This window comes from Coregonus lavaretus, assembly GCF_964263955.1.
Source record: "Coregonus lavaretus genome assembly, chromosome: 13".
Taxonomy (NCBI): Eukaryota; Metazoa; Chordata; class Actinopteri; order Salmoniformes; family Salmonidae; genus Coregonus; species Coregonus lavaretus.
The window spans coordinates 8443959-8468175 of NC_140000.1; the positions used below are offsets into that span (position 1 = coordinate 8443959).

Sequence of the window (24217 nt, forward strand, 5' to 3'; positions counted from 1 at the left end):
CCCTCAGGCAACAAACTCTTTGATGATGATACAATTAGTCACAGCCCCTTCAATGGCTTCCTGCTCTTCCCTATGTGAGGGGAAATCAGATGGAAAGTCAGAGGGTTAAAAGAGCCCCAAATCTTCCTCTAACAACCTGATGACAGAAAAGCAAATTGACTTATTTCTGTTCTACTGATATAGATGTTTTATGTACTAGATTATATGCTATTTTTGAGATGACAGAAAATAACATAAGTCCATTTTGATTGAACTTTATTCATGTGTGTATATTCAGAGGTAATCTGAAGTACATAAACAAATGAATGAACAAATGAATAAATACATGATAAATACATAGGTAAATAACAAAAACAAACAAAGTAGGTTGGTGTTGAATACGTACTAGGTTCATTAACATACTGTAAATATCCAATAAAACTGAAGAACTGTGAACCAGTCATTAAGCAATGGAAATGATTTGAAGTGAGGAATGGTTAGATCAGAATGTTAAGACCAGGGAGTTCAGTCTCAGATCATCTCAATGTCAGCCTCCCTGGCAGGGTTCTTCTTGTGGTACTCAGAGATGCGGCTCTCCATGACCGGACGGAAGTGCCGGACCAGACCCTAAAGTGGAAGAGAAGGTTGGAGTGAAGGAAGAGAAGGAGGAGGGGGTCAGGATGTTACTTCACTAGTATCTCCACATCCGTTCTCATCTAACTCTTCACCCCACTCTAACAACCTGTATCAACCATTGACCTCAGTAGTCTCACCTGTTCCTGTATCAACCTTTGACCCCAGTAGTCTCACTTGTACCTGTATCAACCTTTAACCCCAGTAGTCTCACCTGTTCCTGTATCAACCTTTGACCCCATTAGTCTCACCTGTTCCTGTCTAACCTCTGACCGTAGTAGTCTCACCTGTACCTGTCTAACCTCTGACCCCAGTAGTCTCACCTGTACCTGTCTAACCTCTGACCCCAGTAGTCTCACCTGTACCTGTCTAACCTCTGACCCCAGTAGTCTCACCTGTACAGGCCATGCGGCCCCGTCCCCCAGGGCACAGATGGTATGGCCCTCAATCTGTTTACTCAGCTCCCAGATCATATCAATCTCTGAGTTGGCCGCGTCACCACGCACAAACCGCCACATCATCTTATCCATCCAGTCCACTCCTGGTGGGGGGGAGAGAGAGAGATAGGGCGAGGGACAGAGAGATCAACTAACCACCCAGTTACCTGGTTTTCTTTGTGCCACACAGATATCAAATTATCAGAAGTGAGATGGGGTTTTATGTTTGAGCAATAAGCTATATAGTAGCAAAACCTGTGGACATTATATTATCAAAATAATATAGGGTGGCAGGTAGCCTAGCGGTTAAGGGCGCTGGTTCGAATCCCCGAGCAGACTAGGTGAAGAATCTGCAGATGTGCCATTGAGCAAGGCACTTAACCCTAATTGCTCTGGATAAGAGCATCTGCTTAATGACTAAAATGTAAAAAACAGAGCATGTAGTACCTTACCTTCCCTACAGGGGGTGCACTGGCCACAGCTCTCATGTTTATAGAACTCAACCAGACGGGCGATGGCTCTGATTACGTCAGTCTGGGAGAATGGAGTACACACATATTCTTCACAATTTGATTTGTTCTTATAAAACAATGTTCATCAATATAAAGTAAATAGTGTGTGCGTGAGTGCATGTTTACAGATTTGTCCATGACGATGATGGCGGCAGTGCCCAGAGCGGACTCTGCGCGGACGAGGTCATCAAAATCCATCATGACATCATCACACACAGAGCGAGGGATAATGGGTGTGGAGGAGCCTCCAGGGATCACTCCCAGTAGGTTGTCCCAGCCGCCCCTCACACCTCCTGAACCAATCAGAGTCGAGGGGAAGGGAGTGTCAGGCGCACAAATATCAGCAGCACCAATAATATACCCACTCTGGCATACACACACAGTAACACAAATACAGGCAGTACTAGAAAACTTGTCACATTAACACTTGCACGAACACACACAGACGCACACACACCTGCGTGTCTCTCTATGAGTTCTCTGAGAGGAATGGACATCTCTTCCTCTACTGTGCATGGAGTGTTCACATGACCAGAGATGTTGAACAGCTTTGTCCCAGCATTCCTCTCTCTCCCAAAGCTTGCAAACCACGCTCCACCTCGACGACAGATAGCAGGCGCCACGGCAACCGTCTCCACGTTAGCAACCGTTGTTGGGCATCCGAACACCCCTGGAGACCCAAAGACAATGTGGTACATTGAGAGAAAATCAATAAGAAGAGCATTTATTTTCACAGTATAATCTACAGAAAACAATTGAACTGTCAGAAATGCAATGTACAGTTCCCTTATGGAAAAAAACCACATGAACCACATTCATGTTTTTATGTGATCACATGTGAAGTTAATGTGATAACATGTGACAACATGTAAAGCAACCTGTGATAACATGAAACTACACATTTTTCTGTTAGGGTTTTGGTAGACCATATTATCATTCTTTTGGTTGTTTCTTTTTTGGCAAGAAGGAGGTAAATCCAAAGGTGGTAGGTGTTTACCTATGTTAGCAGGTAAGTTAGAAAGGAGTGACAGGAGAAAGGGGTCAAAGATCAAGGTCAAAGGTGGTAGGTAATTTCCTCACCTATGTCAGCGGGGAAGGGTGGTTTGAGTCGGGGTTTCCCCTGCTTGCCCTCCAGGGACTCGATGAGGGCCGTCTCCTCCCCACAGATGTAGGCTCCTGCTCCCCGCATCACAAACACATCAAAGTCGTACCCAGAGCCACACGCGTTCTTGCCTATCAACCCTGCTACATACGCCTCGTTTATCGCCACCTGGTGGACAGGACAGGACATACTGTAAGTGTGTGTGTGCTCGTGTGTGGAGGAGACAGGAGAGGACATGACTCTAACCAGCCTGAGCAGGTAGTCTGACCTGTGTATTGGAGGACTCGTTGTAGAACTCTGACCTGTGAATTGGAGGACTCGTTGTAGAACTCTGACCTGTGAATTGGAGGAATCGTTGTAGAACTCTGACCTGTGAATTGGAGGACTCGTTGTAGAACTCTGACCTGTGTATTGGAGGACTCGTTGTAGAACTCTGACCTGTGTATTGGAGGACTTGTTGTAGAACTCTGACCTGTGCATTGGAGGACTCGTTATAGAACTCTGACCTGTGCATTGGAGGACTCGTTATAGAACTCTGACCTGTGTATTGGAGGACTCATTGTAGAACTCTCCTCTGATGTAGATGTAAGCGGCGCGGGCTCCCATGGCCCTCCCAGCCACCAGGCAGCCCTCCACCAGCTTGTGAGGGTCGTGACGCATAATCTCTCTGTCCTTACACGTCCCTGGCTCTCCTTCATCTGCATTCACTACCAGGTACTTAGGCCTGAGATACAGACACAGATACTGTATGTTATACACCAGTGGAGGCTCCTCTGAGGAGGAAGGGGAGGACCATCCTCCTCCGTGAATTTCAGAAACATTTAAATAGTGAAACATTTCAAAAGTGATCCTTTTTAGATAAAACTATACTAAATATATTCACGTCAACAAATAATTGATTAAAACACACTGTTTTGCAATGAAGGTCTACAGTAGCCTCAACAGCACTCTGTAGGGTAGCACCATGGTGTAGCCGGAGGACAGCTAGCTTCCGTCCTCCTCTGGGTACATTGACTCAATACAAAACCTAGGATGCTCGTGGTTCTCACCCCCTTCCATAGACATTTACATTTACATCATTTAGCAGACGCTCTTATCCATAGACTTACACAGTAATTATGACAACATCCAGAGGATGTCCTCCAACCTATAAGAGCTCTTGCAGCATGAACTGACATGTTGTCCACCCAATCAAAGGATCAGAGAATGAATCTAGTACTGAAAGCATAAGCTACAGCTAGCTAGCACTGAAGTGCATAAAATGTGGTGAGTAGTTCACTCAAAGAGAGAGAAAGACAATAGTTGAACAGTTTTGAACAAATAAATGTATTCAAAAGTGAAGGAGAAGCAAGAGAGAGAGAGAGCTAGTTATATTTAGTATTTTTTTCACTTTCACTTAGCTAGAGAATGCAGCTAGCTAGTTTAGCCTACTCAAACACCCGGCTCAGAGAGGTATGCTATGTTAGCTAGCTGACTATGGCTATCCAACACTGGAACTCTTCCAAGTCAAGGTAAGCTTTTGGTTGTATTAATTTATTGCCTCCGGGGCCCGCCGGTGTAACTACTAAACTCCTTGCTGATTGTACACTGTATTGCATGATTGTAGCGGGTTTACTAACACGTTAGTTCTAGTAGCTATGTTGACTATTTCATTATAATATGGTGACAACGATGTAGGCTGTGTGTTGCGGTTAGCGGTTATGATATGAAGGTTTGGCTTGGAAAGGTTTTTTCGCCTGGTTACAGACAGCTGATGTGTTGTGCACTGGAGTCCACAAGCGAAGTGAAAAGGTGAGAGGAGGAGAGCATGTAGATGCGAGAAGAAATTATCCAACGATCAAAGGGATCATGGTGTATGTACAGTACCAGTCAAAAATTTGGCCACACCTACTCATTCCAGGGTTTTTCTTTATTTTTACTATTTTCTACATTGTAGAATAATAGTGAAGACATCAAAACTATGAAATAACACATATGGAATCATGCAGTAGCCAAAAAAGTCTTAAATAAATCAAAATAGATGTAATATTTTAGATTCTTCAAAGTAGCCACCCTTTGCCTTGATGACAGCTTTGCACTTTTGGCATTCTCTCAACCAGCTTCACCTGGAATACTTTTCCAACAGTCTTGAAGGAGTTCCCACATATGCTGAGCACTTGTTGGCTGCTTTTCCTTCACTCTGCGGTCCAACTCATCCCAAACCATCTCAATTGGGTTGAGGTTGGGTGATTGTGGAGGCCAGGTCATCTGATGCAGCACTCCATCACTCTCCTTCTTGGTCAAATAGCCCTTACACAGCCTGGAGCGCAAACAGGTGGGATGGGGTATCGCTGCAGAATGCTGTGGTAGCCATGCTGGTTGCCATGCTGACCTGCCTTGAATTCTAAATAAATCACCAACAGTGTCACCAGCAAAGCACCCCCACAGCATCACACCTCCTCCTCCATGCTTCATGGTGGGAACCACACATGCAGAGATCATCCGTTCACCTACTCTGCGTCTCACAAAGACACGGCGGTTTTAACCAAAAATCTCAAATTTGACTCAAATTAACTTTTAAGAAGGCACACCTGTTAATTGAAATTCATTCCAGGTGACTACATCATCAAGCTGGTTGAGAGAATGCCAAGAGTTTGCAAAGCTTTCATCAAGGCAAAGGGTGGCTACTTTGAAGAATCTCAAATATAAAATATATTTTGATTTGTTTAACACTTTTTTGGTTACTACATGATTCCATATGTGTTATTTCATAGTTTTGATGTCTTCACTATTATTTTACAATGTAGAAAATAGTAAAAATAAAGAAAACCCTGGAATGAGTAGGTGTGTCCAAACTTTTGACTGGTACTGTATGCTGCTGCTATGAAAGTGAACTGTGTTTGCGTGTGATCAGGGGTGTATTCAATTTGCTTACCGCCCCAATAGATCCACAGATGATGCAATTGCCATCACACTGCACACTGCCCTATCCCATCTGGACAAGAGGATTACCTATGTAAGAATGCTGCTCATTGACTATAGCTCAGCATTCAACACCATAGTACCCTCCAAGCTCATCATTAAGCTCTAGGCCCTGGGTCTGAACCCCGCCCTGTGCAACTGGGTCCTGGACTACCTGACGGGCCGCCCCCAGGTGGTGAAGGTAGGAAACAACATCTCCACTTCACTGATCCTCAACACTGGGGCCCCACAAGGGTGCGTGCTCAGCCCCCTCCTGTACTCCCTGTTCACCCATGACTGCGTGGCCAAGCACGCCTCCAACTCAATCATCAAGTTTGCAGACGACACAACAGTAGTAGGCTTGATTACCAACAATGACGAGACTGCCTACAGGGAGGAGATGAGGGCTCTGGGAGTGTGGTGCCAGGCAAATAACCTCTCACTCAACATTAACAAAACAAAGGAGATGATCGTGGACTTCAGGAAACAGCAGAGGGTGCACCCCCCTATCCACATCACCGACAAACTGAAATGGTCCACCCACGCAGACAGTGTGGTAAAGAAGGCGCAACAGAGCCTCTTCAACTTCAGGAGGCTGAAGAAATTTGGCTTATCACCTAAAACCCTCACCAACTTTTACAGATGCACAATTGAGAGCATCCTGTCGGGCTGTATCACCGCCTGGTACGGCAACTGCACCACCCACAACCGCAGGGCTCTCCAGAGGGTGGTGCGGTCTGCCGAACGCATTACCGGGGGCAAACTACCCGCCCTCCAAGACACATACAGCACCCGATGTCACAGGAAGGCCAAAAAGATCATCAAGGACATCAACCACCCGAGCCACTGCCTGTTCACCCCGCTATCATCCAGAAGGCGAGGTCAGTACAGGTGCATCAAAGCTGGGACCGAGAGAATGAAAAACAGCTTCTATCTCAAGGCCATCAGACTGTTAAATAGCCATCACTAGCACATTAGAGGCTGCTGCTGCCTATTGAAATCACTGGCCACTTTAAGAAATGGAACACTAGTCACTTTAATAATGTTTACATATCTTGCACTACTCATCTCAAATGTATATCCTGCATTCTATTCTATAATATTCTTCTGTATCTTAGTCCATGCCGCTCTGTCATTGCTTGTCCATATATGTATATATTCTTAAATCCCATTCCTTACTTTTTTTGTGTGTATTGGGTATATGTTGTGAAATTGTTAGATATTACTGCACTGTCGGAGCTAGAAGCACAAGCATTTCGCTACACCCAACATATGCTAAACATGTGTATGTGAAAAATAACATTTGATTTGATTTGATTTGTATTCATTCCGCCGATTCTGTTGAAAACGTTTATTAAACGGACGCAAACGGAACAGGCTAGAGTGTACAAGGCGGTATTGAATGTATCAAATTTCTCTCGACCTGTGCACCTAGCGTACATGGTAAACTTTCATTCATAGGCTAGGTTGTAGCAACCTCATGATGGGTATAGGGAAAACTTGAGTATAATGTAGTAGCCTAAATCTATTGATGTTACATTGAGCTGGGTGAGTCCCCTGTAGCTCAGTTGGTAGAGCATGGCGCTTGCGACGCCAGGGTTGTGGGTTCGTTTCCCAAAGGGGGCCAGTATGAAAATTTATGCACTCACTAACTATAAGTTGCTCTGGATAAGAGTGTCTGCTAAATGACTAAAATGTGAATGGAATATAAATGACAGTCATCCAATATGCTATAATAGAAATAAGGCCATGCTTATAAAAAAATGGCACCGACTGCCACACATTTACATTTTAGTCATTTAGCAGACGCTCTTATTCAGAGCGACTTACAGGAGCAATTAGGGTTAAGTGCCTTGCTCAAGGGCACATCAACAGATTTTTCACCTAGTCGGCTCGGGGATTAGAACCAGCGACCTTTCGGTTACTGGCACTACGCTCTTAACCACTAAGCTACCTGCCGCTACCTACACACACACATACTTTCTCTCTCTCTCGCTCTCTTTCTTACCTGCCGTCACTGGGTTTGTTCATGAAGCCCCACTTCATGCCGGTGGGGAAGCCAGCTCCTCCTCTCCCTCTCAGACCAGACACCTTGACCTCGTTCAGGATCCAGTCTGTCCCCTTCAGGAGGATCTCTTTAGTCTTATACCAGTCACCCCGACGCAGAGCACCCTTCAGGCTGGGGACACAATGGGAAATATAGATGGTGTTTTTAAATAGGCCACTATCCCCTAATACTTCCTATGTACTTGGTGTATGTGTTGTTTTCAGATATCATGTATTCTCGGGTAGGTTAAGGGAAGGGGACAAGGAGAGGAGGACACTTTATGGATGGTTAAGAAGGGGGCAAGAGTACTGTATGTGCATAGATTTGATGGTATCCAGAGTGTGTATGTGCACAGTGATGTTATGTTGGGATGTTACTACCTCCAGTCATGACGGCCATACAAGTTTGTGAAAATCCGGTCCTGATCACTCAAGGGACCAAATTTAGTCTTCTTTGGATTCTCCTAGCAACCCAGATAAACACACAGAATAATTTATGTAACGATAATAGGCTAGATGGAGACCTAGGCAGTTGTAGCCTAGTCTAGAAAACAGAAATGGTTTAAACTACACTAGGTGAGAGAAGGCTACCTGTTGCTTCGCCGCGGTGCTGTAGCGCTGGCCCAGATGGGGCGAGAGGCACTGCTGCGCGGCCGCCGAGTGCGCACCTGCGCTTCCTAGCATCCGGCGCAGCGTCAACATCCTGAGAGTGAAGGGAACTTTGTTTGTAGCCATCTAGCTATCTAGTCCAGTTAGCCAGTTATTGGCCTAGTGCTCATTTAAGAATCTATACTTTAATAACGATTTAAGATACCTTAAGCAGCATATGGCAAATTATTCTATGTACATTTGGCCAAACAAATGAAAAAAAAAGCTTATTTACGGTTACTGGTCCAGTTAAATTAGCCTAGTTGAGCTAATTTAGCTGCTAATTTGTGCTGCTAAGAATGTTCTAGCTAACTAATCTCCATTCACCTTCCTGACGCTGTCATTAGATGACCAAGGATGTTGTTGATAACCTGAAAGGTTTCCCTCTTTGGGCCGTTGCTTCTCTCCTTGATTTGTTCACTGCCGTCTCAAAAATGACAAAACACTCCCAAATTCAGTTTAGTTAGCAGTGCGGTCGGTTGTTGGCCAGGCTACCTAGTTGGGTTAGCTAACTCAACTAGTGCTGCTAATCAGATTATGACGTTCTGTGGCCCGTGCGCCTGCGACAACCCAAAGCCACAGGTGTCGAGGCTGGCTGACATTCCTCCCTGCATCATTGGCAGAAGTGCTTCTGGCTACAGTGTATGTGAAAGACTGCAGCTAAGAAGCTAGGCCTACTCAGTGCATACATTTTTTGTTGTCCATAATAATCTACTATAATTGAACACTTTTTGCTGTGGGAAATCTATTGCATTGGGAATTGCAGTTAGGCTCTGATCTTGTATTGGCTAAATAAATGCACTAAATTAAAGTTCCAAATTACAACTAATTTACTACAATGTAATACAGCAGGAAGCAGGCTGTAGACTAATACATAAGGCCTAGGCTACCATCTATGGAACCATGCATTAGTGTCAAACAAACAAACAACACAATCAGACAGAGATAGATATTTGTTTATTTATCTGTTTTCTTTACATTATCTGAAACAAATTATGGGGAAATGAATTAATATCTCTGACAGAAGGTCCACTAAAAACGGAAAGACAAAAATGTATCCCTGATAGTGAGGTCTCTATTCAAAACAGACCCCAGATCCCTTCACCAAAGCCAAAGAAAACTACAAAGTCCCATAGAAAAACACAACGCTTCACAGCTGGCATACTGTTTATCTCTCATTCACTCACCAAGCTCTCCAAATGCTGGTAGCAACACCCCTCAGCATAGAAAACCTTTCAGCACAATGTGTGTGACTGGCGGGTTTCAATTGATGTACACTACATTGTGCACGTTTTACCATACAAATGGATATCTTTACTACTTCTGGATTTGCTTTTATCCTACTTCCTCATACGCATGTGGTACAAGGTGTTATATTGAAACCGTACTTTTGAGTGAAAGGTTTCACTACCCCCTTCAGACACATGTATGAACATACATAGGCTACATACATACACAGCATATCTCCCCCACAATTTTGCATAATTACTTTGTGCATTGCTCAAGAGTTCCTGAGAATAGTTGCAGCACAAAGACAAAACAAAAGACCAAGGCAGCTTCACCCCTTTACATAGCAGTCTCTTATCATCATTATTACACTAAGCAGTAGAAAGAATATAGACAAATGTTATTATCAAGAATTTAAGGAACGATATATAGATATCTTCTCTTACAATCATAAACGATACTGAGTGACGTCATGGAATGGATAAGGAGGTGAAACAAAAAACATAAAAGCTCTCAATAATTTTAGTGCAAATAAATCAGAAACAAGGAACCTTTTTTTCTACATAGCGTGGGATGGATAGCACACACAGGTCCAGTATGCTACAGCTACATAAGGCTAGAGTTACAGCCCTCGTAACTAGTTGTAAATAAAAAACACAACTCACTATCACCTAAAGAGTGACAGACTTTGAAGAAATAGTTGATTATCTGTAAGCAAAGCAGCCTTACTCCTGTAATGCGCCACCCAAGATGGCCGCTGGTCTCCTAGAGACAGGCCCCCTACAGGGCCTATCTTGGATTTATACACACAGCTTTGACAGATTACACAATAACATACAGTACATGTTGAATCAACAACACAGTTCTCTCCCTAAGTGCAGTTGATGCTTATCTCTTTAACTGAAAGTGTCAAATGGCTACGGTGCGACAGTCGTCTTGTGCTCTAGAGAGAGAGAGAGAGAGAGAGGCTCTGTCGGTCTCTTTTCCTTCTCTCTTTTCTGATCCCTTCTTTCTACCCCGGAGGATGGAATGTGCTGGTATTATTGCAGTACCTTTTCGGGGTGTGATGTGTTGTGCAAAACAAATGCAAAAGGAGGAAGAATAGCCAACAGAGGACCTATCACCCAACAGGGCACTGGGTGTATGGGTCTTTCTTAGCCGTCACTTTAAGCACAATGCAGTTTCTCTTTAGACTCAAAAGGAAGCAGGTACGAAGCACTTCAACTGTGCCAGAAGGGGACCGAGCCGAGTGGTGCTGCGGGTCACTGTGTCAAACCCTGGGTCGGATCACTGTGGATACCCTGGGTCAGGTCACTGTGGATACCCTGGGTCAGGTCACTGTGGATACCCTGGGTCAGGTCACTGTGGATACCCTGGGTCAGGTCACTGTGGATACCCTGGGTCAGGTCACACACACACACAGTTTCAACTGGAAAGCCACAATAAATAACAATAAATAAATAAATACAGAGCGATCAAGAGATCAAGGTCTCTCTCTCACTCCCTACTTCCCTCTTGGTCTCTCCTTTTCTCTCACTCTTTTTGCAATCAACAAAAAACAAGGAGTGCATGATCAGAAGACGTTCTAAAGAAGGAGACTTTGGAAAGGAATGGTCCCCCGTCAATGTCAAAAAGTAAACGCTAAAGCAACAAACACACACCTCTCATTAACAATCATCCAATGACCCTGCAAACGTAGTCTAGTTTTGGTCAGGCATTTTTCACAGTGCACTAGAGCTCCACAGAGAATCTAACCTATGGAAGCAGTCTTCAACCCTTCTATCACTCTGCAGCGGAGAACCGGGCAAATCAAGACAGGTCTTTGAACCAAACCTTGGCTCTAAAATCCCAGGATCCCTCTTAGAGCCATCCCACTGGGCACAGACATCAATTCAACATCTATTCCACGTTGGTTTCATGTAATTTAATTGAAATGACGTGGAAACAACAATGATTCAACCAGTGTGTGCCCATTGGGATCTCAATCTATAGCTCTGGTGCTCCTGTGCTTGATCAAACTGATTGATTAGGAAGAAATACATTGACATCTTTGGTATAATCAGTGCCTTATAAAAAGAAGGGCATGAAAATCTACTTACAACGGACAGCAAAATAATAAGCCTTAAAATAAGACCACTACGGTTAGATAATGGCTATCTTCAATAGGAAACCTGTGTGACTTGTTGCCATTGGAGACTAGCTCCACCAATAACCACTAGAGGGTAGTACATTACACCCAAAGTGGAACAGCAGATTCTACACCTACTACTATATTTACCTAATTTAGCAGGCGTAAAACAAATGCCTGAGCGGGTCGGAAGAAACCGGAAGCTACCGGTTTTCATGGCTTTGTGTCTTCTCTGCTTTTCCACTGAAAACCGGATGCTCCCGGTTTCTTACGACCCTGCTGAGAGTGCTACTATAATGACATGAAGAGTGATAGGGTTTAGTAGGCCTAGATGGATGTTGTACATACATTGTTTGAACTTCAATAACATTTGATTGTTATATTACTCTAACAGCACTCTGCTCAAAAATACATTATTTGTTGAATCATTTCTTGTTGTTATTTTTTTTACATTTGGACACCTTATTTTTCTCAGCTGTAGATTTCAGTTTGCATAGTGAGAGAAAATCACCCCATATCCCCATCAGTACATATATGCGCAAAACATTCCCTCAATAAAGCCTATTTTTATGTACAGCAAATAAGAATAACCAGAGCATTAAATAAAATAGCTCAAACATGAAATACAGTAAATTAAGACAACTAGAAACAGAACTCGAGACAACTGAAATAAAAACAGAGAGCCATGAAACAACAGTAAGAAATAAGAAAACCCGTTTTCCATTATTTTTTTGGGATTGTTTAGTCTTTCTCTAAGCGCTTTGTAAGAAGGAGCAGGTCCAGTCACCTGAGTGAGATCCCCATCCTTACTGTGGGTGCCACACACACACAAACACACACACACACTTATGCATATACAAATGCACATACGCGCACACACACACATGCACTCTCTTCTCTTCTTCTCTTCTCACTCGTCTTCCTCATCTTCTTCTGCCATTTCCTCCTCTGCCTCCTCCTCTGCCTCCTCCTCCCATCTTGCATGCTGAAGTGCAGGAGAGTGGCCCCCGCCTGCCTCCTCCCATCTTGCATGCTGAAGTGCAGGAGAGTGGCCCCCGCCTGCCTCCTCCCCTTCCACCCCCCTCGCCCCCAGCTCCAGGCTTCTCCACAGCAGACCAGTGTAGGGCAGCCTGTGAGGCCCTAAGAGGGCTAAAGCTCGCTCCCTGTCAGCCTCCTTCTGGAACACCATTTGACCTCCAGCCCCAGCCCCAACCCCAGCCTCATCCCCCAGGCCCACCATCCCAGCACGGGGGTGGAATGCTGAGGCGTGGGGCTGCAGGGCCAGATTCTCCAGAGGGTCGAGCTGGTCTGGAGAATGCCCTCTTCCTCCTCCTCCTCCTCCTCCTCCTCCTCCTCCTCCTCTAGCCCTTCTGCCCTCCTCCCCGTGGTCAGCCCCAGACCCGCGCCTTGGACGTGCCCGGGTACGGACCTCCAGGCAGCTGAGGCCCTTGCGGTGGCGCTGGAGGTGGTCCTCGCGGGCGAAGGCCTTGTGGCAGAGCGGGCACTCGAAGGGTCGCGCCCCGCTATGGAGAGACAGGTGGTTCTTCAGGTCGTAGGAATGCAGGAAGCGGGCGGGGCAGTGAGGGCAGGGGTACGGACGCTCCCCTGTGTGTTTACGCATGTGGATCTTCAACTTGTCATTCCTGAGAGAGAGCGAGAGAGAGAGAGAGAGAGAGAGAGAGAGAGAGAGAGAGAGAGAGAGAGAGAGAGAGAGAGAGAGAGAGAGAGAGACAGAGAGAAACAGGTGAGAACAGAGGGAAACAGGAAAGAGGATAAGGGTTTAGCATCACATGTAGGACATTGCTAGCCCTGTAATCTGTTATAGTTAATAGTATTAAAATACAAACGTACGTACCTGGTGAAGCGGACCCCGCAGGTAGAGCACTCGAATGGTTTCTCCCCGGTGTGTGTTCTCATGTGTCTGGGCAGCTTCCCCGCTCCGTGGATGATCTTCTGACAGACAGGACACTGCTGGGGGGTCTGAGACTTCCTCTTCCTACCCCCTCCTCCTGGCCCCGTGGCCCCCCCTTGCTCTGCCAGGGGGGCGGAAGTAAAGCTGGGCACCCCTCCGTTCCCTACTCCCTCCATCTCCTCCTCGTCTTCTGACAGTCTGTCGTCTGAGAGAGGGAGAGGGGGGTGGGGGGCGAGGAGGCGCTCCTGAGGCCAGTGCACCTCTCCGTTGACTGCTGTACTCCCTCTACCTGCACCCCTGCCCTGCTTCCGATCCCCGTTCTGTCCCGTGGTGGAGGGGTGCTCTTCCTGCTCAGGGCTGGGGGGTCGGGTGGAGGGTTGAGAGCGGGCCCCATCTTGAACAGGTGAGGGGTGTGGAGGAGGAGTGGAGGGGTGCTGGTGTGTGTTGACATTCGGGCGATGAGGCAGTGGCTGGTGGTGTGACGACTCCACCTTGGTGACTCTCCGTCTGTCTATCTTCCTCCGGGAGCCTTTCTTCATCCCCCTCGCCACCTCGCTCTCCCTCTCCGCCTGTACCCTCTGCTCCCCCGTCTCCCACTCTACCTCCCCCGCCGTCTCCCCCAGTATGTCTCTACAGGCGTCAACCACACACTGGATCCCCAGTAACTGAGCCCCTCTCAACACATCTCTCATGCCAGAGCTGCGGATGGTCAGGGTGGCCGTGTAGGCGAACTCCAGCAGGGCATCCAGGGCATCGGGCGTTACACAGTCCAGCTGGCATACACTGAACCCTCCTCCTCCCCCCGCCTCTGCCCCCTCCTCCGCCCCAAACAGCCCGCGGAAGTAGAGGCTGACGGCAGCCATGACGGAGCGGTGGGTGGGGTAGCGGGCGCCCCGCGAGGTCAGGGTGAGGTCACAGAGTTGCCCCGCCCTGCGCTGGGCGTTGAGGCGAAACAGGAGCTCGCTGCTGTGCTCTGGGAAGGGGATCCCGATCAGACCGTCCTCTCCTGGAGACATCGCCACCTGCAGGAGGGAACAGTTGGTTAGAATAACACAGATATTGAAGTTCAGGCTGAGTCAAACTCATTCGGTGGCCACGGATGTATTTTTTAACATGGAAAAAAATAAGAATCAGAGAAAAATGTTTAACATTTCTTCTGGTGTGGTGACATCATCACAATATTGTGTATGCTTTTGATATAGATCACATTTCATTGCTTTTGATACCAGGAAACAAATGCACAAATACCTAGAATACCTCAGTGCATGCACGCGCCCTTTGACAAGTAAAACTGTGTTAGTTAATGCAGTCACGGTGCAGAGATATTTTGGTTGGTACTGTAGCCTTTCATTACTAGCGTGACTTACACAAGGAGCCCTCCTTCACGTGAGGGACCATATTAAACAAGAGCTTAGCGCTATCCTTCCTTCAATTTGTTTTACTTTTTTTTTTACATTTTTTGTCATTTAGCAGACGCTCTTATCCAGAGCAACTTACAGTTTAGTGAATACATATTTTTTTATACTGGCCCCCCGTGGGAATCGAACCCACAACCCTGGCGTTGCAAACGCCATGCTCTATTAACTGAGCTACATCCCTGCCGGCCATTCCATCCCCTACCCTGGACGACGCTGGGCCAATTGTGCGCCGCCCATGAGTCTCCCGGTCGCGGCCGGCTGCGACAGAGCCTGGATTCGAACCAGGATCTCTAGTGGCACAGTTAGCACTGCGATGCAGTGCCTTAGACCACTGCGCCACTCAATCACTGCTCCCCTCTCCCTATCACTCCTCCCCTCTTCCTCGAACATCCACCCCCTCAACCCCAGATTATGACATCAGGAAAAAGTGATTTTGGCAGAGGGGGTGGAAAGGGGGGACAACTTGGAGGATCAGAAGGGGTAGAGGAGAAGGGGGTGCCAGAGAGAGAGAGTGTGTGTGTGTGTGACAGAGAGTTTGATAGTATTAGCTCCTTGATTAAAAATAGAGAGAGAGACGAAGGAGAGGAAGAGATAGAATGAGGAAGGTGAAAGAGAGGAGTCAGACTGTACTGGGCCAAATCCAGACTTAGGACGACATCGACATACACAAGGTGTTAGAGCTTTTACGTATGTCACATCGTCAAAGGAAGATTCAAGTTATATGGGTATAGTTCAAGTCAGGATTCTGCCCACTGAATCTAACCTTAACAGTGTGTGTGTGGTATTTCCTGAAACAAACTTTTACATAGAGAAGGGTTAATGTTGGGTAAAACAAGACGTGTCTAGAAGTGTTTGTGTGAGGATAACAGAAGCTTGTTCTTCTCCTCCCTTCTTTTCACCACCTCATCACCCACTCTCCTGTCCTTCCTTTCACACATGCCCTCCAGGGGAGGTGTATAATGGAGGAAGAGAGAGTGAGACAGAGAGTGTGAAACAGAGAGAGTGAAACAGAGAGAGTGAGACAGAGAGTGTGAGACAGAGAGTGTGAGACAGAGAGTGTGAGACAGAGAGTGTGAAACAGAGAGTGTGAGACAGAGAGTGTGAGACAGAGAGTGTGAGACAGAGAGTGTGAGACAGAGAGAGTGAGACAGAGAGAGCATTTAGGCCTACAACAGAGAGTGAAACAGAGAGAGCATTTAGGCCTACAACAGAGAGAGTGAAACAGAGAGAGCATTTAGGCCTACAACAGAGAGAGTGAAACAGAGAGAGCATTTAGGCCTACAACAGAGAGAGTGAGACAGAGAGAGCATTTAGGCCTACAACAGAGAGAGTGAGACAGAGAGAGCATTTAGGCCTACAACAGAGAGAGTGAGACAGAGAGAGCATTTAGGCCTACAACAGAGAGAGTGAGACAGAGAGAGCATTTAGGCCTACAACAGAGAGAGTGAGACAGCGAGAGCATTTAGGCCTACAACAGAGAGAGTGAGACAGCGAGAGCATTTAGGCCTACAACAGAGAGAGTGAAACAGAGAGAGCATTTAGGCCTACAACAGAGAGAGTGAGACAGAGAGAGCATTTAGGCCTACAACAGAGAGAGTGAAACAGAGAGAGCATTTAGGCCTACAACAGAGAGAGTGAGACAGCGAGAGCATTTAGGCCTACAACAGAGAGAGTGAAACAGAGAGAGCATTTAGGCCTACAACAGAGAGAGTGAGACAGAGAGAGTATTTAGGCCTACAACAGAGAGAGTGAAACAGAGAGAGCATTTAGGCCTACAACAGAGAGAGTGAGACAGAGAGAGCATTTAGGCCTACAACAGAGAGAGTGAAACAGAGAGAGCATTTAGGCCTACAACAGAGAGTGAAACAGAGAGAGCATTTAGGCCTACAACAGAGAGAGTGAAACAGAGAGAGCATTTAGGCCTACAACAGAGAGAGTGAGACAGAGAGAGCATTTAGGCCTACAACAGAGAGAGTGAAACAGAGAGAGCATTTAGGCCTACAACAGAGAGAGTGAGACAGAGAGAGCATTTAGGCCTACAACAGAGAGAGTGAAACAGAGAGAGCATTTAGGCCTACAACAGAGAGAGTGAGACAGAGAGAGCATTTAGGCCTACAACAGAGAGAGTGAGACAGAGAGAGCATTTAGGCCTACAACAGAGAGTGTGAGACAGAGAGAGTGAGACAGAGAGAGCATTTAGGCCTACAACAGAAGGTTGTGTCTTACTCCATTTGACTAATCTCAGGCCACTGACTCCCAAGGTCCATAGACTACTTTCTAGGTAGGTTACCAGGTCTATAGAAGTCTATACTGTCTATGTATCCATATGATGAGGTTTATTTATAACACCAAGGGCTCTCCTCTCCTGTTCCCCTGGCTCTCACCTAACCCCCTCTCCTTTTCCACAGTACCACTCACACCTGAGCAGACCACATTTTCCACAAACAACAGACTGACTCCCCCCTCCTCCCCCACCTTTGTCTCGCTCCCATAGCATCCACCAACAGCCCCCTAACCATCCTATAATACTGTCCACATAGCACCCCGAGGGGCTCTCCTCGACGACGGTACATTCTGTTTCACCTGACTAACCTGCTCCAAGACACACCCCATTAAATACACACGTTGCGTGTCACTCTCTTGGCTCCCCGAGTCCCCATTGTTCAGTTCAGTTTGTGGTTTGTTGATCTTCATGCAATGTCAAAAACACACACACCCCACCCATACAGTCCACACACACTAACGTTCACATCGTTGCTCTTCAACAGAAACCCCAATCCCACCAGTCCCAATAGAACCTTACCTCCCAACCTCAACCCATCCAGCTGAGTCTAAACCCAAAATCCAAACGGGACCCCTACCTTTCCTGCCTTCATGACTGATAGTGGGACCGTCGACTGGAGGCGATGCTGTGTCTGTGTCATGGCATAAGTATTTTTGTACTTCAGTCTTCCTCGCTCTTACTTGCTCCTTCCTTCCTTTCTTCCTTTCTTTCTTTCTTTCTTTCTTTCTTTCTTTCTTTCTTTCTTTCTTTCTTTCTTTCTTTCTTTCTTTCTTTCTTTCTTTCTTTCTTTCTTTCTTTCTTTCTTTCTTTCTTTCTTTCTTCCTTCCTTTATTATAGCCTTCTATTCTCCCTCTCTCTCCTTAAACCTTTAACTCTCGAAGTTCAGAGAAGTTGGGGTTACGCGTTCATCCTTGGGGATGTCTACCTCTTTCTCGCTCGCTCACTCGCTTCCTGTTTTATGAAAAGAAGGTGTTCGGTGGCGGAGAGAGAGATTGAGAGATACCCCCTCCCCCTTCTCGCCCACACGCCCCTCTCTCCAAAATACAGCGGGTCGATTTTCCGAAACGAGCGATCGTAAGTTTCCGAAATACACAACTTCCTGGCCTGCCCCTTCCCGACCACAGATCTGACCTCTGACCTCGGCTGATGGACAGGTAGGAAGGATGTTTGTCCATCCGTCTCTAGACAGGTGGTGGGAACTTGGGTACAATAGTCTAAAGTAGCTTCTTCTCCTCGAAGAAGACGAAGGAAGCCATGCTAGACTATTGAGATGCAGCCCGTGGTTTCATCCTTCAGCCATCAGCCACCTACGCACAGAATTAAGGATCTCTATGCACCTACATTACTGATGAGGGACCTTGAACGAAGCACAAAAATACCCTACAACATTGTAAAATATGTGCAAATTTAACCTACTCAACCAACATCAAAATTGTAAGAACCAAAATCATATTGGTGCTGTGAGTCATAATAGAACCCGCCACAGACATCCAGGTAGGTATTAGATGAAACGTTCAAACAAACCAACCAGCCATATTACAGACGGTCTTACTATAGGACAAGTGATGATGATGATGATGAAGTCACATTACAACAACCCATAGGGCAACTCTGACTGACTCTGTGAAGTCTTCTCCAAATGAAAGCTTGTTCACTAAAACAACTCTTGACATGTAACATTCTCGGTTTGATGCATTAAGCTATCGACACTGGCATGGGTTTGTACCACCGCCGCTCTCAGAGCGGGTAGGAAGTGATTTCAGGGAGATTTGTTTGAGGTGTCTCCTACGCTCGTAAGCACATCTAAAACAACGCATTGGAAAAAGCAGTAGACGAGGACGGAGACGATGCTGCCAGAAAGCTCAAAATCCCCACCGAAAACACTGTGTGTGTGTGTGTGTGTGTGTGTGTGTGTGTGTGTGTGTGTGTGTGAACCTGTCATGAGGCACAAAACAAAAAGCCAATAGAAAAGACAACTGTCCCAGCTGAGATTAGGTTTTGTTTAAGAGAAAACTCAACGTTAACAGAATCCACCTCAGAAATCTCAGAGGAGATAAAAAGAGAGATTAAGTTGGTGAAAAGAGCAAAAGAGGGGGTGAGAGAAAAATACAAATATGAGGAGCATACTAGTGTTTAGTTTCCGGCGTAAAATAAAAAAAGCTGTTAGGGGTGGTTTACGATTCCTCAGAAGGGGGATGTAAGAGATTCCTGTTAATGGAACAACCGTGAGTCACTTAATAACGGCACACCCTGAAATACACATACACACACACTATTGCACACAGTTAAAAAGTAGCAATGATCTTTGTTTGACGGTAAGACACGACAACCCCCCCCATCCCACCCCCACCCCCGCCGCCCCGTCTTTTCTCTCTCTCTGTCTGTCTTCACTTTCTCCCCTCGTCCCCTGTCTTTTCTCTCTCTCTCTTAGTCACCCTGTTTCTAGTTTCTAGTTCTTCAGCAGCCCCTATGCTAACAGTCAGGGACAGACATCTTCGTGCTGAAGCTGCTGATCACTCCTTAACTAACACTATAGCACTATAGATTACACAGCCACCCAAACATACACTGACACATGTTTAATAAAACACATACAAATTAGTACAAATTATTTGAAACACAGCTCCTTTTCCCACAAGAATGGAAGGTAAAATGAAGAAGAAAACAAGTGGAAACTATATGTGGAAAAACATGTCAGACGGTTATGTTCACGAAAACAGATAACGGCACACCACTTTACAAAACACAGCTTACTGGAAATGTGAAAAACACATTACGAAGCAGTGAAGACAAATGAATGTGACAAATGAATAAAATAGTAACTAAAACCCCATATTAAGAATTATTGTTGAAATATGCTGGACAACTGGTATAAACTGTAGACTACATTACACTGAATGACTAACTCATCATACTTCAAGTTTATTAAAACCGGTTGAAAACTGTTTATGCAGTAAAGAAGTTATTTTTATTTTCCAAAAATAAAACACTTTGTCATCCCTTTTTCTTTAATGATCGGTGGCCAACTTATCTCTCTGTTTCAGATCTGATTCTCAACTCCCACTCCTCTGTCGACAGTTGACTACTTTTCCTCCCCTCCGACAATACGGCTTCCTCTTCCCTCGCTTTCGTTATGTACATCACTCACGCTCTAAAAACGCTTAGAATGGTTCATTACCCCATTTTAACTCAAAATGTATTCGATTAATTTAGATCTTTCTGGACAGGAAAAAACAACACTTTAAATGGGGTCCTGATAGAATGAATAAGTAAAAAACAGTTGGACCATCAAAATAATGGCTAAACGTATTGCCATTTTGACTGCAACTTCAACTGAGTTCGCCAAGTGAGAGATCAATAGTAGTAGACACTGCTCTACCACAAACAAGACATTAGACTGTTATTACACTGGTGCTTATTTTCCCTTACAGCCTGTAACTTCTCCCAATCCACATCAATTATATCAGCTCTGCTCGGCTCTGAACGGCCCAGGGTGAAAATATGACTTTACTCTATTCACAGAAATGTGTTTAAATGAATTCTGATGTCAGACGCTTTCCAATGTGTGTGTGTGTGTGTTCATTCATAATATGTTTAAATGCGTTTCACTCGCAGTGTTTTTAGCAAACTTCTAATGCTCTAATGTGTTTCACATCCACGTGCCACAGGCCCTAACAATCCACAGCTTACCAGAAATACTGTACAAATATAAAAATAAAATGCAATGTAAGTTTACAAAATATAGCTATTCTTCATTTAGTTGAATTTTGAAAATAACATATTTTTTCCAGTGAAGGCTTAAATAAATTACTATAAAGAAAACAAGGAAACAAGGTTTTTGGAAATAATAACACAATGTACGAATATAAACTCAATTTACTAGGATATTTGTAAACAACAAAACAACATTTGTAAACCTGAAAATTGTATTTAAAATTGTGTGTGATAAAATATTACTTTTTTTGTTCTGATACAATAAAACTATGTATGAATGTATTAATATGTTATAAAGAGTATTATGCAAAGCTAAAGAGGGGTGGGTGGCAGTAAAACGTATTATTCCATTTTGGCTAAATAAACACACACAGACACTTTCACACAATGCAGACTTATGGAGATGTGTCATTAGACACAACATGACACATATTCATGGGAGGATAACAAACTAGGTCATTTCAGTCCATCAGAACTACACACAAACCAAACTAAACGAGAACTCAATTAAAGTCCAAATATGTATCATTTACATGAGACAACCAGAACAGCACAGTAGGAACCAAACAACTGCTGTTCCCAAATAAAACACAACACAGCAAGGCCTGAGTGGATGAAAATAGGAGTCATGAATCTCTGTTCATACCGTTTCTCCTCCTCCACGTGCTCCTCTGGCTCTCAGTGCTTTCTCGATCTCCTTCTCCTTCTCCCTCTCTCACACACTCGTTTTAGCCTCTCTCCCCCTCTTAAACATAGGGGGCTGGGAGAGAGTTGTTGGTTTAGGTGCATCTTCTCAGAGGAGGGGTGAAAGAGAGGTAAAAGGGGATGATGAGTTCCTGCCCACATAGAACCTTATTCAGCCCAACACAAGGAGTTGGCAACACTCTATGAACCACCTGTATGTAATGAATTATGAATACATTTACAGGCATTCATAAAGCAGTTATAAAGCATTCACAAGACGTCATGAAGGCTTATTGCAAGTATGAATTGTTATTAAATGTGAGACACTTCCCCGTTCTCCACCTCTTCCTCCATCATCATCTTCATCATTTACAGTATATCTTTACCATGCACCGTTTCTGAAGTACAATAAAACCCAGACCCTCTCCACTGATAGTTCTCCCTGAACCGGCTATTTGCATCTTTCAAAGAGATATGAAAACAGACACAGCCAGAGAGAATTTGAATCGTCATTTGAATTCGTTAAATGCTGGATAACGAGAATAAATACAATATTATGGTAATTACCGGTACATCCATTTCCTCCAAGACGTGGCTAAAGCAATTCTATAAAGATTAAAAATATCTGATTATATAGGGAATAATAATTGCACTCAACCTCAACCACGCAATAAACACTAGCGAGGATGGAGGAAATTCTTAATAGTGGCAAAGTGCATTTGAGTAAGAAAAACACACAAATCATATCCTCAAAAAAGGTTCCTTTTGTCCCTGCATCCAGCCCCTCTGCCTAGCTATACTGGGGCAATGTGTGTGTTGAGGTCTTGGTTCCAAGAACACATTACATTATTCATTTGGCTGGCAGAGTGGTACAGAACGGAGGTCCTTAACCCAGCCTTCCCATGCCACACCACACCGAGGACATTTTGCATGTTATCCTTCTTTACTGATGGGAATCAAGGGTTGTATTCAGGAGGGACGAACGGTACAGAACCTTCACATATAAACGTATTGTATAGAGCAGACACGTCTCTCTGTCAAAAACAGGAGCGAGAAGAGGAGAGGGAGAAAAAAAGAGAGAAATCTGAGGTTGGAAAGAGGAAAGGGGGTCTGAGATTTGAGGGGAGATCAAGGAGAAGAGAAGAAGACGGGGGAGGTTTGTTTGACTTAAGACAGACGTGTTCCTAGAGAACATACAAGGAAAGCAGAGAGTGGGAGAGAAGAGGTGGTAAAAGACTGTCAGCGAACGAGTGAGTGAGGGGTGGGTGTAAAGAAAGATGGAGAGATAGGTATAGAATGAGGTAGGGTGGAGTAAATCTAACAGGAAAGTATTTACCAACAATCTGTGTCAAAGAGAAGAAATAAGAGAAGAGTTATGTTCAGATAGAAGGGGAGAGGAGGGGGAGAGAAGGGGAGAGGAGGGGGGGAGGAGGGGGGACAGAAAGGCAGAGATGAGAGGGAGAGGAACAGTGACGTGAACAGAGGTTAGAGAAAGAGAGAGAACGTTAGAAAAGAGAAAGAAAGAGTGAGGGAACGAGAGTGTGACAGGAAGTAGCTGCAGTGAGTCCTTGCAGGTGTGTGTCTGCAGATGTCTGAGGGGAGATGTGGTAGCAATCGCTATCATTAGCAATCAGTGAAAGGGAGTTTCAGAAAGATGGGGAACACACACACAGTGCATATGTGCGTGTATGGGAGGGCTTTACTAGTTCTAGCACATGCTGACAAAGTGGTTTCACACCTTCTATCTGTATCTGGTCAGCAGTTTCAACCAACCCCCAAGACTACATGTGTGAACACGGAGTGTGTGAATGAGTGGTCCATTTATGTGCAGAACTTGTGTGAGTTTGTGTGTTTTCATGAACGGATGAAAAAAGCTTGTGTGTCTTTCAATGTGATAGTGTGTGTCTGTGACTTGTGTATTTGATGCACTGTGTGTGTATGTGTGTCTGCTTTCTGGGTGAAGTTGCCACATCATTAGGGAGGATCTCGACAGCTGCTCCTAGGTCTTACACACTACCTCCCTTTTCAGAGAATGATGTCGCAAAACACACACTAGGACGGACACACACAGAGACAGACACACGCACGTAGACACATACCCCTACAAACACACACACACACCGATGTCGCAAAACTAACTGATCCTGATCGGCTTCCTCTTCCTCTGCTGTGAGGACTGACGACCACGAGGTGAGATGGAGAGATAAATGGATGACAAAACAGACAGACAAGTAAAGGAGGAACGACCATGTCAGCTCTGAGAAAGAGACAGAATACAACTGATACCGTATATGGCTACATGGAGAAAGAGAGATATTGATAGTGGTAGGGGACAAGGAGAAAGAGAGATATTGATAGTGGTAGGGGACAAGGAGAAAGAGAGATATTGATAGTGGTAGGGGACAAGGAAAAATAGATATATTGATAGTGGTAGGGGACAAGGAAAAAGAGAGATATTGATAGTGGTAGGGGACAAGGAGAAAGAGAGATATTGATAGTGGTAGGGGACAAGGAGAAAGAGAGATATTGATAGTGGTAGGGGACAAGGAGAAA

At 45.1% G+C, this 24217-nt stretch overlaps 2 protein-coding genes across 3 annotated transcripts in view; both read right to left on the reverse strand.

The window, feature by feature from the left end:
• Positions 1-239: 239 nt before the first annotated feature.
• LOC311140270 (NADH dehydrogenase [ubiquinone] flavoprotein 1, mitochondrial-like) lies at positions 240-8838 on the reverse strand. Its single transcript, XM_084175248.1, has 11 exons — positions 8625-8838; positions 8241-8352; positions 8031-8113; positions 7612-7782; positions 3204-3387; positions 2642-2831; positions 2019-2231; positions 1688-1854; positions 1502-1583; positions 1008-1153; positions 240-606 (listed from the first exon to the last, which is right to left on the reverse strand). Exons 1-11 carry the CDS (start codon positions 8639-8641, stop codon positions 511-513), a joined length of 1461 nt encoding a protein of 486 aa, XP_084031374.1. The 5' UTR covers positions 8642-8838; the 3' UTR covers positions 240-510.
• A 399-nt stretch (positions 8839-9237) lies between these two features.
• LOC311140269 (zinc finger and BTB domain-containing protein 7B-like) overlaps positions 9238-24217 on the reverse strand; it is a 28228-nt gene continuing 13248 nt past the window's right edge. Inside the window, exons 3-5 of one of the 2 annotated variants that reach the window (XM_084175247.1) lie at positions 21627-21769; positions 13508-14586; positions 9238-13295 (exon numbers count right to left, since the gene is read on the reverse strand). In XM_084175247.1, coding sequence (XP_084031373.1) covers positions 12563-13295; positions 13508-14580 — 1806 coding nt within the window. In that variant the 5' untranslated portion in view covers positions 14581-14586; positions 21627-21769 and the 3' untranslated portion in view covers positions 9238-12562. The remainder of the gene's footprint in view (positions 13296-13507; positions 14587-21626; positions 21770-24217) is intronic. The other variant, XM_084175246.1, reaches the window with a different exon arrangement.